This window comes from Pelecanus crispus, chromosome 6 (genome assembly GCF_030463565.1).
Source record: "Pelecanus crispus isolate bPelCri1 chromosome 6, bPelCri1.pri, whole genome shotgun sequence".
NCBI classification, from domain to species: Eukaryota; Metazoa; Chordata; class Aves; order Pelecaniformes; family Pelecanidae; genus Pelecanus; species Pelecanus crispus.
Window position 1 is genome coordinate 21,943,975 of NC_134648.1, and position 21,756 is coordinate 21,965,730.

Consider the following 21,756-nt stretch of genomic DNA (forward strand, 5'->3'; position numbering starts at 1 on the left):
TTAAGACAGATATGCTGACATGGAAACAGCTGATAACGTTCTTCAGGGACACTTGCTGCTTGAATTTAAGAAGCACGTGGCCTGGATGGAGCTGTAATGCAGATGGCTTTTGTTACCAGCTGACTTGAAAAGCAAAAGCACAGAAGTTGCGTTTGTTTTCTATTTTGCAAACAACTTTTGATTGAATCTGGTATATTCATAGATTCCTGTTTGTTGCTTTTCTGTCCACTGCAAAGGGAGCAAGGATTTCTAGCCTTTGAAAATCTTGTCATGTCTAAAAGCTGGATATGTGATGATGCAATGAAATCTATTCAGCGAATAAACAGCTGTAACAGAAGCGGATTCCCGGTGCCAATGACCCATCCTCATAAGAAATATCTGAATGAGAGTTTTAGAATAAAATATAAACAGAAAATGCTGGTGAGGTGGGGGGTTTTGATTGCTTGCTTTTTTCTTTTTTTTTTTTGTCTGCAGGTTTTGGCAATATTAGCAAGCAGTTCAAGGTGGTATGTTCTCCACTTGGTCTTTGACCCCTCTGAAAGTGGAAACAGATGTAATGGAAACTGTGGAGTGGGCAAGCTGTCCCCTGGGAGTTGACAAAAAACTGCAAACCCTTCTGCTAAATGAGCTCTTAGGTTATTGCATGTCTTGGGACAAATTTGTTTGCAGAACCATATTGAAATCAGTAAGATTATACGTGCAGGGGTTCCTTCTGGAATATACATGCTCCAAAATTGTGATTCATTAGGTATGTCCCACAGCGTGCTTAAGCATTCACATTTACAGTTGCTTCTGAGCAAGATACAGTGAATGCCATCCAATGAACATATAGCCATAACACTGGATTTCATATGGTGATTCATCTGCATAAAGAATGTCTGGATGAAGGAGAGAATTTGTAAATAAAATACATGTACATATTTATTTCAGTATTTTTCTCTTGTCTCCAGGAAACTTACAGCCGGAAGGAAATGAAGGAAATGTGTAGCACCTTTAAAAAGCAAAGACTGAAATGATGGGCATGCCGTTTAAGTGGTTAAAGATTGTTTGATGTTGTAGACATTAATATGTGAGAAGAGAGAGTTTTCTATCTTGGTCTATCAGTGCTAGAGGATTTGCTAAGCAAGATTTGACTCGCAATTCCTCTTCAGATGGCTATCATTTAAAAAAACAACAAAAAACAAACCAAAACCAAACAAATGACAAACAACCAAAAAACCCCCCCCAAAACAACCCCCAAAAACCCCAACCCATGCTTGAACATCTAATCCTCACTGCAGGGCACTTTTTCTGCTCTGTTATCTACTTGGGCAGATTTACCTCATGATACAATTTCAGGCAATTGAAGTGAAACCACCCTCCTGTAAAGTGTCTCAGATGCCCAAGAAGCTGAGTGCTGAGACAGAAGCTGGATTTTGTTGGGAAGCTGGTGGAGGCAGAAGCACTGCTTTCTAGGGCAGAGGAAGCCTTTAATTTCTCCACACTTGCAAATGAAACTTGTGAAGATCCTTCTACTGAATGCTAAAAGTACTTGACTGTTCAGTTACAGGCAGAGTCTCAGGAAAATTTAGTGAGTTTAAAGTGTGAGCTGTTATAATAGTTTTGTTAAACACTCCTGTGGGTGCTTGCATTGTTTGAGATGCAGCTGGTAGGGGAGATGGTGTCTCCTTGCCCTGTTGAAGCTCATGTTCCCTGTGTGTCTCTGGCATCATTGCTCTGAACTGGGACGCTGAACCTGGAGCAGAGCCTCTTCTGGTGGAGAACTCTTCTTCACCAAGGTGGTTCACCTGAATATTATCTGCACTCTGCCTTCTAAAGTCCTCATGGTTATTGACATTAGGATAATAATTTATGTACTTCCTGCTGCTGAAAAGGTGTCTGATACAATGTCATTAGGCTTAGAGCTGTGCTTCCAGGTTATCTCGTGCATTTGCTAAATACGTAAATGTTCTGTAGCCAAGAGCAGGTTGTGCAAATGTTTTGTTGTTGATAACTAAAGCTTACTGCCAGGTTTAGGTGCAGGCCACCTGGGCACACTGCTGGCTCATGTTCAGCTGGCTGTCTACCAACGCACTACAGGTTTGGTAGTTACACTGATGCTTGTGGTAGTTGTAATCTCTCTTGGTAAGTAGCTCTGCTGACTGTAGATACACATGGTATTCAGGTAACCCTATGGAATAGTTTTGGAGTCCTTGTTAGCAGCGTCAGCAGCAGACAGATAGACAGACCTTCCATATTGAGCTCAGAAAGGTTCAGAAGAACCTGCTACTGCCTGTGCAGTCCCTCTGCCATGAATAAGGGCTCTTGTACAAAGACATTTGTACTGGAAAAGCTTTGAGGAGCTCAAACCAAGCTTATTTTACTTTGACCTTTTAATCAGTTAGCATCAGGACTCAAAACTTAAATGAGTTCCTCTGAAACGAAACTGAAAAGAGGGAACCTAGAACGAGATAGGAGAGCATAGTTGCTGCCCTGTTGCTGTGTAGGAGACAAGACACCCAAGAGCTGGGCTGAAGCACTTCTACAGATGCTGCTGTGGCAGCCATGGACATCTGTGAGAGTAAGGAGAGGGAAGGGTGTTTTCTCTCTAGGTTCTGATGACCCATAGGTTTAAATTCAGGTTGGTGCATGACTTGAAGACTTACTGGCTATGAAGAACCTACCACAGGGAAGGCCAGCAAGGATGAGGACACGTGCTACTGTATTTGATTCTTTATTTGGAAAAAATAGACATGGCTAAGCTTCCCCACCCACTCTCCCCTGTGATTTCCACATCTTTCAAGCCATCAAAATTGCAAAGCAGGGAGGCATGTGCCAACAACCTTTATTTGGTATTGCTATAAATGTCTTCCTGGCTTGGAGAGTTTGGGAAGAATCTTTCAATTTGTGCTAGCATATATATGGTGAAAAGCTCCCCAGTATCGTATTGCGTTGTGATAAGCTGGAATGTCTTTTTGCTGCATCTCACATGGCAAACCTTCCATATAAAGCTACCTTTGTTTTTTAACCAGAGTTGTTAGCTTAAAAAGAAGAAACCTCCTGTAATCTAGGAGCCTTCAGGTTGTTTTGCTTGTAAGGATAACTGGAGGTGAAGGCACATATCTTTTGATATTTTTAAAAATTTTTTTTATTCTCCATATTTCAGGATATGCACAAAGATCCTACTTCCTTGCAGAAAGGAGAAATAGCCAAAAATGCTTTCCTTCCTTCCAGTTCTTTAGCACTGAGCAGAAGTTCCCCTTCAGTCATTGCACTGGGATGTTTTGGCTGTTTCCAGGCTGTCTGAACTTTCTTCTCTGTTTCTGAGCTCTCCACAGTATTACCTGATGCTTTTGTAACATACGTTGCCATCACTGCTGTGTGTAACCCTACCGAAAACCATACACAGGCTTAAATTCCTGAGCAAACTTGTGGAATCTTGTGTTCTGGATGGAGACATGTCCTCTGTTTCTACCCGCCTAAAACTAGCATTACAGCTACATGAACCTATAGAGGAGCATAATGGTTTCTCAAAAATATCTGGAATGAAAGCTAACATTGAAACTTATCAACTTCAGTGAAATTTAACTAGACACCTGTAATGCCAGGAAATTGCTGACTGCAGTACAGTTCTGCAGGGCAGTAGGTGGGTGGGTGACCAGACTTTAACACATCGGTTGTTTTATTTGCTCCAGAAGTACCACTTGGTTAATTGTACCTTCAGGCTGAAGTTGCTGCTTGTTTAAGTCTGTTAGCTCCAGACTCGGCAGTTTTGAATTTGATAGCACCTCAGACACAATTTATTCCTGTGCATGTACGCTGTGATGGTTCTAGCTTCTAATCCCATCTCAGCAAGCATGAAGCACCCATGCTGCAGAGTACCTGCTTCTGCAGGCACTTAGAGAAACCAAAATCATGAGCTTGCCTTTTACCCTTCTTGATATGCTTTGCTCTGTATTAGCTTGAAGGCTGCGGAGTTCACTGGGATGCTTTCTTTAAGGGTCTTGTTGAAAGCTGTTTAATTTGAGACACGTGGTATGAAATGCCCTGCATATGATCTGTTCCCATGAGACAACAGCGTGTCTGAAAATTTGCTAGCTGCTTCGGGTGTGGATCAGACCAGGGAAGGTTGCAGTTGAGCCATAGAGCACATTTTTATTGCTTGGAGGTATTTTTGTTGACAGATTTATTGTCCAGTCACAGCTTTATGCAGTTAGCCTTTAGCAGTTCATTTTTCTTTATATTAAAACTGGATTGTTTCAGATATTCCAAAACCAGCTGGTTATTTTTCACAGGAAAAGTGTCCTGCTGAGTAAGCACTTCTCACCATTTGAACTGCAGAACATGGCACTAATATGGGTGAGAAAGAAAGACGGATGGGTGATGCTAGTTTGGGGGTTTTGGGCTTTAACACTTATTTTCTCAGAGGCAAATTGTGATGGCCATGAAGCCTCAATGGTGCCAGTATGGGCTGTCCTCGTTAGTGGGGTAACAAATGCATAAGCTGTCTGCCTTGTGCCCCGAGAGAGGAATATGGATGGGGAACCAAGGCACAGAAAGATGGAGATGAATAAAGCTGGTAATATTCAAAACAAAATTAATCAAAAAACCTGACCCACAAAAACCACTGTGGCTAAATGTGCCGAAGATTGTGAATCTGTAGCCCTGCACCAATTCCACAGGAAGCTGGAAGGGGAGAAGGAGCCTGAGCTCGGGTTGTGTCACTGTCAGACATGGGCTCTAACCACTAAAACCTTCTTCCTCTCTGGGTTCCTGGTAGGGAAAGGAAGATTGAGCAAGTTGCTGAAAATCTTGAACCTGAAGGAAACAGCACTTTAATATCTGCGTGAATGAGGTCTGCTCTTCAGAGCCTGCAGTTAATCCACCAAGAAGTGGTTTTCCATTCCTTTTGTGGGAGTGTGGTGGTGTTGACCTTGCAGAGATGCTGTTCCTTGCGAGCTTTGCACAGCCTTGGCCCTGCGTAGCATAACGTGCCTTTGTCAGCATGCAGCCTGAAGTGCTTTATACTCATGAAAGTTTCATGTGTCAGCCAAGTCCAAGTGTGATCGCAGTTTCTCGGCAAAAATTGGCTTTCCACCTCTTTGAAAGAGATTTTAAGGTGTTTGTTCTATTCATGCAGAGGATCTTGAAAATCCTGATCTATTATGTTTGGCCATTTACAAGCAGAATAATGGATTTTCTTGCAGAGAGTAATATGTGGCAGCTGGAGAAATACTTTAGCAGCTGCAAACTTCTTTCAAAAAGCACTATTTTCGCACCAGTCTTCCAGACAATGCAGCAGCCTTCTCAGAGGCTGTCTGCTCAGTGACATTGGATTATTCCTTGCTCTCTGGCTTAATAACTCCCATCTAAATTGGTAAAATATGAATGTAGAGGGTGTGTTGGGCATGCTGAGCGAGGATGCTCTCTCTATTCTTTTGACTTCATTCTTTGCAGCTGTTGGCATCTTTTGGCTCATTCCCTGAATCTTGCAGATGCTGCTGTAGGCATCACAGTCACTTTCCTGTGGGGTGTGTGTTGTGCAGATTGATGGGAGATTCAGCCACAGATGGGGACTGCACTACAAACCGAAGGAGGTTGTTCATTTTTAGGGGAGGAGAAGATGTATAAGTTTATGGCTGCCTAATTAAAATGTTTTTGCTTATTGGGCTGTTGTTCTTAACAGATTCCAGTGTGATGCAGTCTGTGTGGACTTTTTGGCTTTGTAGGATTTTTTTAAATCATTTTTTGTGGACATGTATCAGGAGAAACATCAGGAAAGGCAGCAGCAGAACAAACGGATGTCCTTCTGATACCCTGTTCTGCCTGCTGAAGTGAGGAGTGTGCCTGCTAATGTGGAGGGATGTGCCAGCTCTTCTGTAATACATGGTCACCTGTGCAGTGTTATGCTCTGAAGAAGTTGTGTGGTAGGAGAAGGAATATAAGTGATGTTCTTCTGGACCTGAGCTGGCAATGTTTCTTCTCTGAATCACATTTCGAAGCATGTCTAACTTGTGTCCTACTGTTGCAGCAGATCAGCCTTGAATGCTCTGCTGGCCTCATGTCAGCCACAGGTGTTTATCAGATCAGCTTGCTGGCCACCATCCTAGCCTGGCTGATGTATCCATGAGATAAGACTCAGTGATTTCTAGGCACGTTTTCCTTCAAAACTCCCTGTGAAAGTATGGAACTGTGCACATCCCACCTCAGTCATCCTCCCAGAGGAGCATTTTATTAATACTGGAAATGGTGGGGGTATGGAGAGCCTGTATTGGGGCAGCAAATGGACCTTTGACCATTGTATCCTGGGTTTTCTAAGGAAGTGGGAGTACTTCACATTAGGCAGGCATCTTGGGAAGTCAAAGGAACTGTGTCTAGACCAGGGACCTAGTAATGTGTTTCCTCCCCTGTAATCTCTAATGCTTCTCTGCTGCACAACCTCTGTTCAGTTCATCCTTCATTGCGTGTGACGTTTTGTAGGAACATCTTTGTAACTTGTCATTAACTTTCTTTGTGAGCCAAAGGAATTTAATGGCTCTAAAGCTGCTGTTCAGAGAATGCTATAACTTCATCTGGTCATGCTCAGCTGACAGTGGGTCAGCCTCATGTGCCTTGGTGCTGCCCCTTCTGTCTCCAGACCTATCCACATGTGCAACTTCAGCCTTGGAGATAAGCTTGGGAAGCCAAATGCTTCTCAAGATTGTAGCACAGATTCCCTGCCTCCTGCATTCTAGTCTTGATTCACAAAATTAGATGTGCTTGTCTTCCCTTAGCAAAATCTGGTTTAATTCTGTTTTTCTAAAGAGTGAAATACAGCACTTGTTTTGAGAGCTGGCAACACGTGGAGTGTTTAGCAGCAATTGGAAGTTGAAACCAGGCCTCAGTTTGACGGGAGAGTAGCATTGTTGTCTGCAAAAAGTATTCCACCCTTGTTTTCCCTGCTTTGCTGTTATACTGAGGATAGAAGATTTCTTTGCAGCTCTTTGACCTTATTTCATGCCTAGTCCATGCACGCTTGTAATTATGAGTATTGGGGCAGTGTCTGCTGGGTCTTCAATGACAGCTCAAAGGAGCATGTGTTGCCCTAAATGATTTGCTTTGCACCTGTGATCTCTAACATGCACACTTGCTTTTTCCATGTTTTTTTTGTCTAGTTCTACATCTCTCCTTTGTCCTTGGTGCAGTCACTGCATGCACCTTGGAGCTGCTTAACCAGGAACAACTGATATTCCAAAGGCTTCAATGCGTTCTTGCAACATCACCCCAATCATTGTTGTTTGAAATAACACTTTGAATTTTTTTTTTGCTTGCACAAATTCCTTGGCTCTAGCACAGGGAGATCAGCAAGAAGGGAAGAATGCTTCTGAAACCTAGCAGGCAATGCCCTCTGGATGTCTGTGTACATTGCAAAGTTGTCAGTCACTCAGTTGTTGACTCAAAGTTATTCTAGTTTTCCAGTGTGCTTGTTCCATGCTGAGTTTTAGCCACAGATGGTAAAAGTAAACTTTGCACTTTTCAGAGTGTAGTCCTTTCCCAGATTTTATTTGTTGCTGTCTTTTGTGGTTTAGTTTGACTTCTAAATTCCTTGGGGATGCTCTACTGATGGAGAAGGTAGTGCTCAAAGAGTGAATTTTGCCCTGATTTCTCAAAATTACTTCTTGTGGGAACAGTAGTGTTTATCTCTTCCTTTGCTTTGTCTCCAACAGTCAGAGGATGGTTTCTTCTTGGGAAGAAACATGATCTGGAGAAGAAGCTGTAGCTGGTGCTTTTCTGGGACATAGTTGTGTGATGTAGAAGCGTGATGGGAAGGCAGAAATAAAGCTTATTGTTTGTAATTATAAAAGACAGTTGTTAAGTTGAGAAAAGTGATCCGCAAGTAATTGCGGCTCTTGTTCTGAATGTATGGGATTGTGCTATGGTGGAAGAAAAAAAAAAACCCAACCCCCTAGCTGGAGGTTTTCTGGTATTTAATACCAAGCATCATCTGGACTGCATTAAGGTATGGCTGCATCTGGTTATCCTCTCACTGGACTTGCAAGTGAGCTGTTTGCCTGTCTGCTGTACTTACAGTTTGTGTATTGTGTTTGTCTACTTCACAAGCTCACTCTGCAGTTCATAAAGGGATTTTTATAATTGGCTAAAGAACATTTAAAATTATTAAAAGCTTGTAAGTTTGTGCACCTTGGGGGAACGATTATCAGTTGGCCCCTGAGGAGACTGTGTTTAGTGAGAGGGAAAGGGGAGATAAACCTCTTGTGTCTGAGCTCAACACATGCCCCGCCTAACTGGTGCTGGCCTAATCCAGAAAGGCTGCCAGGTGCTTTGGAAGAGGTGAGAAGCATTTACTGGGATTTTGCTTTCCTCTGGAGCTGTTGCAGTCAAGTGGAACTGGTCAGCTGTGATGGGAAGGACTTCTGGTGAGTTAATGTTGTTGGGAATAAAAAGCATCTCTGCATAGGGGACAGACGGCTGTGTTGATGCAACAGCTTCTAGATACTGAGTGTGATCAACATTTGATCTTACAAATATATACAGTTCTTGGGTCAGTTGAGATTAATTATTTTACTTGTCCTAAAAGACTGAGATTTTAACTATACTAATAATTATAGTATTTATGCATAGATATAATGGTCCTATATCTGCATTTCCAAAAAGCAATGGAAGATGTTTATTCTTTAGAGGGTTGGTCAGTATAGCTACAAAGGTATTAGTAAACGGTAGGAAAAAAAAACCCTATTATAAGAGAGTGCTCTGTGTTTGTATTCATTGCTGTTAATCTTTACTATTTTCTTTAAAACAGTAAATGCATACATTATTGCACAGCCAATTCATTCATTCATTCTCAGAGTCACTTCTTAGGCTATAAAATATTGCTTCTTGTAAGCCTTTTACCTTGAAAAGGGACAGCAAACGTAAGCTGGACTCTCTTTAAAATGTAAAATTTACTCTTAATGATGTATTTTTTTCTTTTTTTCTGGGAGCCAGATACTGCTTGCTGAATCTCTGCTTGTGACCTGTGAACTTTACAAAAAGTGCACTTATTTCTGCATAACATGGTGGGAGTGCAGGTTGACAAACAGTGCTCTCAGTGTCTTGGTGAGGTACCTATAGTGCCCACGAGGGAACCCAAATTGCTTGCTTTAAGTTGAAGGATTTGGAGTTTAAAGCAAACTTTTGCTGTCTGTCAGCAATAAGGATCCATCTGCTCTAGGAGAATCTCTTGTGGGCAGAGTATTTCACATCTTCACCTGCTTTCTCCCTTGCTCCCAGTCTTGTCAACTGGAGTTTTCAATGATTAAAGTACAGCATATGCTAAGAGTGACAGCAAGGATGTGCGAAAGGCTAAGGCAACCTTGCGGAAGTGCCCTGTAATTCAGAACAGCAGCAACAGTATTTAAGTTTAACGTGGCTGAATAACATGGATTCATATTACCAATTCCCTGCCGAAAATGTGGGGCTGCTTTCCTGAGAAGCCAGTGCCTGTGTACGATGTTGCAGGGGCTGCAGTTGTGTATTGTGCAGGTCATCTTCTCTCCTGCGCTGATTCTTTTAACTCCCACTAAGGTGCACTTGGAAGAGCAAGTGATGAGAAGCAATGAGCAAAGTCAGTCTGCACTGTGCACATGCAGTGTGAAGTGGGAGAGAGACCCCGTCGAACCTGGTGCTGGCTGGACACCAGGCACAGTCTCTGGTACACAGGACTAGATGGGGCTGGTAAGCTGCCTTTCCCTGCCAAGACTTCTATTGTCAGGTCAGACTTAGAAATATTTCTGGCTGCCAGGTGGGATGACCAGGCATGAACTTTTGGCTGCAGTGAGAAATGTGCTTGCACAAAACGAGCATGATGCTGTGCACACTTACTCCAGGCAGAAAGCCACAGAGGAGTGCATGAACTAAGGTCAGTGGTGCAAGTACCCTACAGGCTGGTCCTTTCAGGTTCCCCTGCTTTCTGGGAGAGCAGAAGATGTAGAAATGCTCCATCTATTTTCAACAGGCAAAATAACCCTTTTTACTAGAATAAATAAAAGGGCAGGAAGGAGGCTTTGAGTTCCTTAGGGAACTTGTAGGGTAACTAGGGATGCGGACTTCGAGGCACTGCATTTTAGTATCAAGGTTTGTCCCCATCTCTGACTCTTTGATAGTGCAATGTGGACCGGTATGTTGTGTGTCCTTAGTGAAGCTTGAGGTAGCTGTTTCTATTTGACTCTTTTTCAGGCAGGGTGGTTTTGAGGCTAAAACTCTGTTACCCTGTTCGGGGCTTTAGGATGTAGAGTAAGGAGGAAAATTTGGAAACAAAAGTTTAATGGTATGAAGCATCAAAATCTTGTAATCTGGGAGTCAAAGCTAATAACAATTATCTTGCACTTTCTTGGAGTTAAGAAAGGCTCTTAATCAGACTCTTAAATTCACAAGTGTGGTTGGGACTGGAGTTGAGAGCTCAGGGACAAACTTCTTGCATGGATGGCTAAATCAGGGTCTTACACATGTTACTGATGACTGTGCTATTTATACCATTCACACATGCTGTTCATTCTGTATTGTGAACTGCCTTTGTGTCTTCCAACAGCAGTTGTCATGTACACCTCTGAGAAGTCATGCAAAGTTGAATCTCAACACTGTTTGAAGGCCCTGACATTTCTCTTCATAAGTGCAGGATGAGGGCTAAAGCTTGCTTCAGTGATGAGGAAGGGTTGCCCTTAAAATCTGCTTGGGGAAGAGACTTACAATTGGTCTGGTTCAGGCTGAACTGTTTGGAAGCTCATATAAAGCTTTAAAAAGTCTTGGAAACAAGTGGGTAAATCCAGGCAGAAGCTGATGATCTGCTCTGAAGTCAATGGGAGCTGCACCAGTAGCTTCAAGGATGACAGCCCATTCATTGGGACAAAGTAACAGCTGATGTGTCTGTGTAATGTCTTGGAAGACCTTGAAATACTGGCTTTTGCTTTTTTTCAGTCAGTTTCTTTTAGGATTTTTGCATTCAGCAGGAAAATCAAAGTAGGAATCGACTTCATTTTCATTTCATTTGCTTCGTTTTCATAGAGTCATCATAGAATCATAGAATTGTTTAGGTTGGAAAAGACCCTTAAGATCATCCAGTCCAATCATTAACCTAAGACTACCAACTCCCCCACTAAACCAATTAAGGGTAGCGTTATAATCTCATGTTTCCTGGCTTGGTGGCTGGATTATTTTTTAATGAATGTAAAAACTAGGAATCATTAAGGTTGGAAAGGATCTCTAAGATCATCAGTCCAACCATCAGTCCAACACCACCATGCCCACTAAACCATGTCCCAAAGTGCCACGTCTACCCGTTTTTTGAACACTTCCAGGGATGGTGACTCCACCACCTCTCTGGGCAGCCTGTTCCAATGCTTGACTACTCTTTCCATGAAGAAATTTTTCCTAATATCCAATCTAAATCTCCCCTGGTGCAGCTTGAGCCCATTTCCTCTCGTCCTATCACTTCTAACTTGGGAGAAGAGACCAACACCCACCTCGCTACAACCTCCTCTCAGGTAGTTGGAGAGAGCAATAAGGTCTCCCCTCAGCCTCCTCTTCTCCACACTAAACAACCCCAGTTCCCTCAGCTGCTCCTCATAAGACCCGTGCTCCAGACCCTTCACCAGCTTTGTTCCCCTTCTCTGAACACACTCCAGCACCTCAATGTCTTTCTTGTATCGAGGGGCCCAAAACTGGACACGGTATTTGAGGTGCGGCCTCACCAGTGCCGAGTACAGGGGCACGATCTCTTCGCTAGTCCTGCTGGCCATACTATTCCTGATACAAGCCAGGATGCTGTTGGCCTTCTTGACCACCTGAGCACACTGCTGGCTCATGTTCAGCCAGCTGTCAACCAACACCCCCAAGTCCTTTTCTGCTGGACAGCTTTCCAGCCACTCTTCCCCAAGCCTGTAGCGCTGCATGGGGTTGTTGTGACCCAAGTGCAGGACCTGGCACTTGGCCTTGTTGAACCTCATACAGTTGGCCTTGGCCCATCGATCCAGTCTGTCCAGGTCCCTCTGCAGGGCCATCCTACCCTCGAGCAGATCGACACTCTGACCCAACTTGGTGTCATCTGCAAACTTACTGAGGGCACACTCAATCCCCTCATCCAGATTGTTGATAAAGATGTTAAACAAGACTGGCCCCAAAACTGAGTCCTGGGGAACACCACTTGTGACCAGTTGCCAACTGGATTTAACTCTGTTCACCACTACTCTCTGGGCTCAGCCATCCAGCCAGTGTTTTATCCAGCGAAGAGTACACCCGTCCAAGCCATGAGCCACCAGCTTCCTTAGGAGAATGCTATGGGAGACGGTGTCAAAGGCTTTGCTAAAGTCCAAGTAAATGACATCCGCAGCCTTTCCCTCATCCACCAGGTGGGTCACCAGGTCATAGAAGGAGATCAGGTTGGTCAAGTAGGACCTGCCTTTCATGAACCCATGCTGGCTGGGCCTGATCCCCTGGTTGACCTGCACATGCCTGTTGAGTGTACTCAAGATGAACCACTCCATAATCTTCCCTGGCACCAAGGTCAGGCCAACAGGCCTGTAGTTCCCCGGATACTCCTTCTGGCCCTTCTTGTAGATGGGAGTCACATTGGCAAGCCTGCAGTCATCAGGGACCTCCCCTGTTAACCAGGACTGCTGATAGATGATGGAGAGTGGCTTGGCAAGCTCCTGTGCCAGCTCCCTCAGTACTCTCAGGTGGATCCCATCCAGCCCCATAGACTTGTGAGCATCCAAGTGGCATAGCAGGTTGTTAACTGCTTCCTCCTTGATTATGGGGGCTTCATTCTGCTTTATGTTTTGACTGACTTGGTGTAAAGGTAGGGCCAGGACTATACTTCCCCGTATTATCAGTGTGCTCAAGCTGGTGCAAACCCTTCTGCTGAGCCTGGGAACAACATTAAGGGTCCCAGAGTGAGTCAGAAGGCATCGTATCTGTGTTGCCGTATGCCTGTGAGCTTTGAGTTTGGCTTTGTACACATGGCTTTTGACTTGAGCTGTTCTCCATTGGGGCCTGAGGTAAGAAGAGCAAAGTACCCTTTCCAAAGAAAGAGCCTCTCTGTGAGTTTGGGAATGGTCTGTTCTCCTCCTGCCTCTGTGTCATTGCCTGTTATGTTGTGTGTAATGATACTTGCCTGCTTTTTGTACTTTTTTTTTTTCTATTCCTGCTGATACGAGTGTGTTTAGTAGAACACTCTCGACATAAATTAATAATCTTTTTTTTTTCTGTTAATAGTTATATATTGCAGTGGATCTGAAAGTGATATAAGAAAGAATTGCTCCTGGGAAGAGAAGCCTCCCTGCAAGGCCAACCCTGAAGATGTGGACTGCCATTGTATTCTTCATGCTGATTTCCTTCTGTGTATGTGAACACAGGTTTTCTGTCCTGAGACGGAGAGGAGTCCATGTAGTGCGAATGAACAGGCTTGCAACTGAAAAGCAGTGCAGGCAGGCTTGTCAAAGCCCAGGTGCTTCAGGTGAGGTTCTTGTCCTTTAGTTGGAATGCCATCTGGGTTTTCTGTTCCTTAAAGGTCTCCTTCCCTGACAACTATCTTTCTTAATTCCAGTTGTTTACAGGCATTTACAGTTATGGCTTCTCTGTGCAGTCCTGTGGTGCTAAATAACTTCTGACAGCTTTGGTTAAATTGAATCCAGAACAACTATTTCTCAGGGCCCTTCTAGCTTATGTAAGAAACAGCATGAACGTGAGCTTGGTGTGCACTGGTAGCATGCAGTGTTAGGTCACTTGACTTGAAGAATGATTATTCCATGCTGCCAGATGTTTGCAAGTGAACAGTGCTGTTATAGACAGCTGCAGTGGAATGAGTAGTCTTTGCTCACTGGTATTTATGTGTGTTTTTTCTGCCTTAGAAGAAACCAGTTATATCCTGCAACCAATCTCAAGGTTAAACAAGTCTGGGGAGATGAGCCTTCTGCTGTCTACCTCTGAGATGTCCTTAAAAAGCATTAAACTTCTCAATGAGTCTTTCAGAGTTGTCCTTATGAAGGACTCTATCTTATGTAGCCACATGTGAAAGCTTGTAGCACCTACAAACAACTGGTGATGCTGTGGTGAAGATGAGACCTTGGATCAGGTGGATGAATGCCTGACAATCAGACTGATAGGAACATCATAAAGATGTCTTTTTTTAATGCCCAGTGGTTTCAAACCTTTATTTTAAACATGAGACATCCATTCATAGTGGAAAAAAGCAAGCTTTTTATTTAGGAGGTAAAATATGAGTGGGTTTGTCTCCCAGGCACTAGAGCTGTGAAACTTTAGCTTCTGCTTTATGACACGTTCACACTGACTGTGAACACACACACTTACAGTCTGAAGCACTGCATGTTTGTCTGTTCCACCTGAGAATCTCTAAACACTGTGCACATGTCATCTCAACCTCCTGATATCTTGATAAGGGTAGGAAAGGTGCTATCAGCTGCCCCTTCCAGAGGAGGGACATAAGGAATTTAGTTAGTCTGTGATCAGGGCTGGGAGATGATCTGAGTGCATATTTTGCCCTGTTGTTGACTTCAGCCACTTTTTTTATACCCTTCACCTTGTTCTCTCCTGACGTGTTTTGTGCAGAGCAAGTCCAGTTGAGTGTTAGCTTTGTTGGGCAGAGGGTTTTGAGCCTCTAGAATTAGGTGACCTGTTCCATCTTCAGGAAACCACTCAAAACTAACCCAAAAGCATAAACCTTTTCAGGTTTTACATTCTGTATTAAACCCACTGAAGCAATTTAATTCCTTTTTTTTTTTTTTTGATGGCCAGTCTGTTGCACAACCTGGTGTAAAGGGAAATGGGAAAGATACAAGCTCTTGACATAAATGTATAGCCATGTGCAGAGAGATCATCTGGAGAGAAGGACCTGAAATGTCTTTTTTTTTTTTTTTTTTTTTTTTTTTTTTCTGATTAGCTTTAGGTTTTAAGATTAGCTTTACTGCTGTCGTTCTCCATTCTCACCTTCCCCAAGTATATTTATTTTTGTGCTTTCTTTCACTACAGACATGAGGCCTGAGGCTTAGATGTCAGAATGGTTACAACTATGTAACTGTCAGTAAAGAAGCAGTGATTTTTTTAAGGTATTACAGTGTTAAGTTGCATGGGAGATGTCTTCATAGCTACATTGCTTGGAGAAGTAGAAAAATAACATTCCTAGCTGGTTAGGCTCTCTTCTGTAGATGTAATTTATACCCTTGCTGATATGACATCACTAACTTAGAGAAGTAGCGCAACTATCACAAAAAGAACTACTTTTGATACTACATTCATGTCTCAGATGTGCCCTGTAAAAAAGGGAATGGTTGCTCGTCTAGCTGTTCCAGTTTTGCCTTTGAATATCCACACCAGAGGCCAGCATATGTAGTTAGCAAACTAACACATCACAAAATGATTGTACCAATATCATGAGACAGTTTGACACCTCAATTACATGCTAATAAAAGCAGCAAAACTTTCTAGAGCTGACAGCATGGGTAGTAACTCTAACCTCCATATGTTGTCTAACACAATGGCATCAAGTCTCCAGATGCTGCTAGGGTGATATACATGATGGCAAAAGTGCCCATCTTAGCAAAGATCTGGCAATCCAGGATTCCCAAATGCTTGGTGAACATGGTGAACCCATGTTGGGAGGTAAGATAAGCTCGTGCTCTTCCCTTTGCATCCCCAGCCATATTCCGAGCTCTCCCAAGTTTCTTCTATGGTGGCCAGTTGAGGGCTGGAGGGGAACATCTGGGCCATCTGAGCAGTCTGGCTCTGAGAACAGAGCCACTTGGCCATAATCCTGGGCTATCTTGCATGCTCTGGGGAAAATAAAGGGAAAATATGATGTGGCTGCAAGAGCAAATATTCCTGCTCCCTACTTCCACAATACATCTGCTTACCTGGCTTCTGCTTGCCTTTGGGCATCTGCGATTTCTTTCCAGTAACAGCAGGTTTAAAAATTAAATAAACCAGTTTGGTAGGGCAAGACCTTGGTGTCTGCCTACATGGTTTCCTTTCAGAATAGCTCTGAAGAGCCACTTTCTTCCCCCTGCCCCCTCCCAGTTGGAAGTGAGCAAAAAAGAGCCACTGGGTGGCATGTATCTTGCAGTGGACACATCCCCTGGAGCCTCAATCTGGAGTTGCATCAAAGGGAGTATGAATCATTCCAGCTTAATAGAGGTATCTGGTTGTCCTGGGGAGCAACAGGGAAGTCATGAGCAGCTGGATACCATCCTGATGGCAGCAGAAACCAGGGTGCTTTAACCATGCTGACCCCATTAGTCTCTTGACCTTTCTGAACTGACTGACTTAGATAGGTAGCCAATGCAATCTTGATATGCTGTTGGTTTTTTGTTTTCCCCTTCACAAGAAGTGAGAAATGGCATGATTTACAGTAGTAGATGGTCTGCATTTCTCCACTAGCATGGCTTATCAAGTGAGGGACAGGAAGTGGGATTGGAAATCAGAGCACATCTAAACATGCTTTCATTTCTGAGGAGTGGATTTTAATTTCTTGAAGGGCTGCTGTTGTATCTCCTGTTCTGTATGACTGTTGAAGCTTTTCATTTTATCGCTTTTAAAGTACCATTTTTAAAGGCTTTGAATGGTTTCAGTCACTTTCTTAACGTTTTATCAAAGTCAGTAAAATTCCACCTTTCCTAGTTTCTTTAGGGCTGTCAAAACAGACTGCAGTTGCTGGTACAGGGATTTCTCCCAAGTTCATAAATTTTCCACAAGCCCTTTTAATAACTGTGGTAACATAAATGTTTTTTTAATGAAAAGTTCAAGCTTCCCATAGCCTTAATCCTCAGTTGAGGGTAACTCTCTTTGTAGATAAGAGCTTTAAATATAGCCATATGTACCACATAGGCATGTTCTTTGCCCTTTCTCATGCTTCGAGCGAAACACAGAAATTAATTAATCTTACCATAAACTTAAATTCCCTTTAATCCACTGATGGGTGGTCAGTTGGGCACACATGTGCTTCATCCCATACTGAGCACTGTGTTATCTTCTTCCATGTTTTTTTTGTTACAGCATGTGTCCCAGAAATTAATTGCATGCTACTGTGACATTACATAAAATCATAGCATAATTTAGGCAGGAAGGGACCTTTTGAAGGTCTTTGGTCTGAACCCAACTTAGATCTGGCTGTTCAAGACCTGATGGAGAGTGTACCACCTCTCTGGCCGCCAGCCCAGTGTTTGACTGCCCTCGTGGTGGAAACTAATTTTTTCCCTTGATGTTGAGTTGGGATTTCCTGTAAATCATCTGCTTCAGCCCCTCAGACATCTAGTAGTCTTCCTTGGACTCACTCCAGTATGTTAATACTGCTCTTGTATGCTGGGGAGCCCAAAACTTTGGCGCAGTGTTTGAGATGTCTGCTCAGCGCTGGTTAAAGGAGGTTCATTCCTTCCCTCAAAGCTTGGTTGTGTGTGTGTAGACACACCCAGAAAGAAGTTAGTGAGTTCAAAGGGATGCCAGGAGACAGTTCCTGCTGTGATGAGTTTATTTAGCTTGTGTTGGGATTTGACTTACTAAAAGAGAATTTCTGGATGGCTCCCATGGCTAATGGTATCATTGTTCACCGAATGAAGAGTAAATTTCTGTGTAACTCCAAGCACTGAGGTGAGAGCTGTCCCCTATGGGTGATGAGATGGGTGTCTTCTCAGTTTCAGCTCACTTTTTTTTTTCCCCTCATTAAGACATCTAGATGAATGCTAGCATTTAGATGGGTCCAAACTGTAGTCTACCCTCTTTGTCCCTGTCTGGGTGAGTGAATTGCTGTTGTTAAAAGATGTTGGTCAGAAGACAAGCAGGTAGGTAGGCTGCAGCTGCTATATTGATTTCATTGGCTTTCCAGTTATTTTCACTAAGGCTGAGTCAGGATCCTTTAAAGCCAGTCCTTCCAGCTATCGGGGTTATTTTTAATTCTTTAATTAGAGCCATGAAGCAGTGTGTTCAGTATACTGTGTGTAGCGACCAATTTTCTCTGCTCTTTTCAGGTAACCGTCACTGTAATTGGTCTGTGCCCTACCAGAATCGCTGCATCCTCTTGCAGTGTCACCAGCTGAGCATGTGCCAGAATGCCAGAGAACAAGACATCAAAGCTCTGCTTGGAGGTAATGCCATGCCTCACACTCCTGCCAAATCCCGGATCCTAGTCCTTTTGCTTTAAATGCCTGTGTTTAGACCTTGACTGACTTTCAGCTGAGGGAGATGAGTTGTGAAATGCCTGTAGGATTATTCTGTAGGTAAAGCTGGTTCACTGGAAAAACTGTTTCACTAGCTTTCTAGGGGCTCTGGCACTTATGTGTGCATGATGTGTCTTTGAGTTACTCTTATAACTGTTACTGAGTAACAGTTTGTCTCCATGTTGAACACATCATTCATTCGGGCCATTTGCACTCCACACGGTGTCCTTTGGAAAATAAAGGCGTAACAGATATATTTATATTTTTTAGGAGAAAGGAAAATGTCTTGGCATTGTTTTTTCTAAGATTGCCAAGATTTTCTGCCAGATCTATAATATCTTCTATAATCAGAGCAGCCTTAGCAGCAATTGCTGATGGTGACTTTCTGGTATGAGGGTCTTCAATTTTAATTAAGTGACATGATAACAAAAGGGAGCTTGTTGGTAATTGGGGAATCGATCTTCTAAAGTATGGTCCAAGAGTTCACTGTACCCAAGTTTAAAAAAAAGAAAGTTTGTTCATGGTTCTTTTGGTTTGGCAAAGGTTTCTCTGCAACATAGCAACCAGACCTTTAATAAGCAGGGATTTATATCACTATAAATCTAGATCACTAGCTGTGAAGGAAATTATCCCGAAGTATGAAGGTGTAAGCAGAAATTTCCAGTCAGTTTTGAGAGATGAAAGTTATAAATCTAAGCATGAAGGCTTTGTCGATGCTGTGTAACTTTGAAAGCATGAGTCGTCTTTTCAGGAGCTGGCATTCGTGACGCTGTTCCTGTTGATAATGTGCTTCTGCGTTGTTGCTCTGTACTTCATTACTCCCCTTTTGTGGAATTAATTCCCTAGCTGGGCAAACACCAGAGGTCTGTGGCAAAAGACAAACACCCACCCCCCACCCCCCCAAAAAAAACCCAAAACAAACAAACAAACAAAAAACCAACCCCAAAGGAATTATGTGCAATAAAGGCAGGGGTCTGAGTTTTCATGTTCTTGCTGACTTCAGGACTGATTTATTCCAGTTGTACTACATGTACTGCAGAATACATGTTCTGGTTTGCCTGTTGGGGGTATGAGGTCAGATTTGAGCTTGAGAGTTTTATTCTTATGAAACTTACTGGTTTTGTCTTTTTGAAGAAATTGTCGGTGGCAAGAGGGAGACAGTCCTGTTTCACCACCAAAGCTATCCACAGAAAAAGGACAGGATGGTGAATGCACAGGCTGATCGACACAATGTGGAAAACATGCTTTCCTCAACTGCTTGGACTCGCAAGATTCACTTGAGGCATTTGCTTGGGCTTGGGAGTGAAGATGTAACAACAAATGCAAGAAAAGCAATTGCAAGCAATGCTGCCACCACCACCGTGACCACCACCACTGCCACAGCTGTAATAATAAACATTACAAACGCAACTGTCCTCAGTACCGCTTATGAAACAATTGCCAAAGCCTCAAATGTCCCTGGAGGTTCTGGTCTCCTTGCTGAAGCCAATGCCTCTTCTCCTGCTTCTGGTAACATCTCTGCTTCCACTTCCAGCCACATCACCAAGCTTGTGGCCACCACTGAAAAATCAGGAAATAGTAGCTCTGTCTCAGTATTGTCCCCCACTTCTACTTCTGCTCCCCTCACTGTCATTTCTGAAGCAGGTACTCAAATACCTCAAACAGAGCAGTTTAACTCAGCCACCACCACCAGCACTCCCCGCTCTAGTAGCCCCTCCACTGTCAGAGCTGGCCTGAAGACACTGAGCACAACATTGACCACCCTCATCCTGCAGGATACGGGAACATCTTCCACTGCTTCCACTCATGCCACAGCACTCACCCACTTGGAGAGTTCACGCTCCGCAAGTCCACTGCCTGGCATTACATTGCTATATCTAGGGCCAGAAGCAAGTACAGCCACAACATCCTTGAGTAAATCGACTTCTCTTGTGGGCTCTACAAGAGGTGCCTCTACAGCAGAAACTACGACTGGGCATGGGATAAAGTCACCATCTCACATTTTTTCAACAACCACAACTCCAGCAGATCCACACAAAACAACAGCTTCGGGCCTTGCAGAAACTCAGGACATGGACAATGAGTATTTTCTCATCGCTGCCGAGCCCCTGACTCAATACTTAGTGGATAAAAGCTTGCTTCTTGCAGTGCTTTTAGTTGGTATGGTTTTTTTCATAACTGTTATAGTTCTTTTCCTTATGCAGGCCTATGAGAGCTACAAGAAGAAGGATTACACACAAGTGGATTACCTGATCAATGGAATGTATGTGGACTCAGAGATGTGAAAGGGTGGGGATAAAAGAGTGGGCAGGGAGATGGAAAGGAGATTGAAAGCTTGCCTGACTTGTTTTTCTTTCCTATTTGCCTATAACACAAACTGAAAGTGCTTCCAAAGTTACTTCTGGTGCAATTGAGGAGAAATGCCATGTACTGTATTAAGGAAAAAAAAATATTTTTTATTCAACTGTGCAACATGTTACTGAAAAAAAAAAAAAGAGTAGTCATTTTTAAAACTTCCATAATGCACAGTAGCTGTGGCCATTCTTTTTCACTGCAAAACAAACCTAACAAGGGGTAAGCAATCATCCTCGGAAAATGCTGTGGTGCTTTTTCAGATGTTTACATTGCAAGTTCCTTGTATTTCATTTGTTTCATGAATGAAAACACCAGAAGAAAACAGAGCAAAGGGTGCTCTCACCTTTTGCGAATTGCTCTGAAATTGCCAGATAAGAAGTGTGGAGTATTGCTGCAACAGGGAACTTTTAGTCCAATGTGTATCATGTTTCAGTATGCTTCTTGCTTGTAAAGAGGTCTGTTTACAAGGCATTGTAAACTCTGTTTACCGTGGAGCAGATTACTGTGCCTCTGCACTTAAATGATCTTATTTTTGTATTCACTTAATAAATGGGGCCCAGGAAGGGCATATCTTGTTGCATTTCTGTTTTCATGCCTGTCCCTGCCAGTTCAGAAGCAGGCAAGTGCGCTTTTGGTGCTGGGTAAAAAACTGGCTGAGTGGCCGAACCCAGAGAGTTGTGGTGAACAGAGTTAAATCCAGTTGGCAACTGGTCACAAGTGGTGTTCCCCAGGACTCAGTTTTGGGGCCAGTCTTGTTTAACATCTTTATCAACAATCTGGATGAGGGGATTGAGTGTGCCCTCAGTAAGTTTGCAGATGACACCAAGTTGGGTCGGAGTGTCGATCTGCTCGAGGGTAGGATGGCCCTGCAGAGGGACCTGGACAGACTGGATCGATGGGCCAAGGCCAACTGTATGAGGTTTAACAAGGCCAAGTGCCGGGTCCTGCACTTGGGTCACAACAACCCCATGCAGCGCTACAGGCTTGGGGAAGAGTGGCTGGAAAGCTGTCCAGCAGAAAAGGACTTGGGGGTGTTGGTTGACAGCTGGCTGAACATGAGCCAGCAGTGTGCTCAGGTGGTCAAGAAGGCCAACAGCACCCTGGCCTGCATCAGGAATAGTATGGCCAGCAGGACTAGCGAAGAGATCGTGCCCCTGTACTCGGCACTGGTGAGGCCGCACCTGGAATACTGTGTCCAGTTTTGGGCCCCTCAGTACAAGAAGGA

General features: G+C 43.5%; 1 protein-coding gene across 1 annotated transcript; it reads left to right on the forward strand.

Moving 5' to 3' along the window:
- Positions 1-13,311: 13,311 nt before the first annotated feature.
- Positions 13,312-20,483, forward strand: C6H11orf24 (chromosome 6 C11orf24 homolog). The gene is made up of 3 exons (XM_009477638.2): positions 13,312-13,468; positions 17,988-18,104; positions 19,311-20,483. Exons 1-3 carry the CDS (start codon positions 13,312-13,314, stop codon positions 20,459-20,461), a joined length of 1,425 nt encoding a protein of 474 aa, XP_009475913.1. The 3' UTR covers positions 20,462-20,483.
- The last annotated feature ends 1,273 nt before the right edge of the window (positions 20,484-21,756 follow it).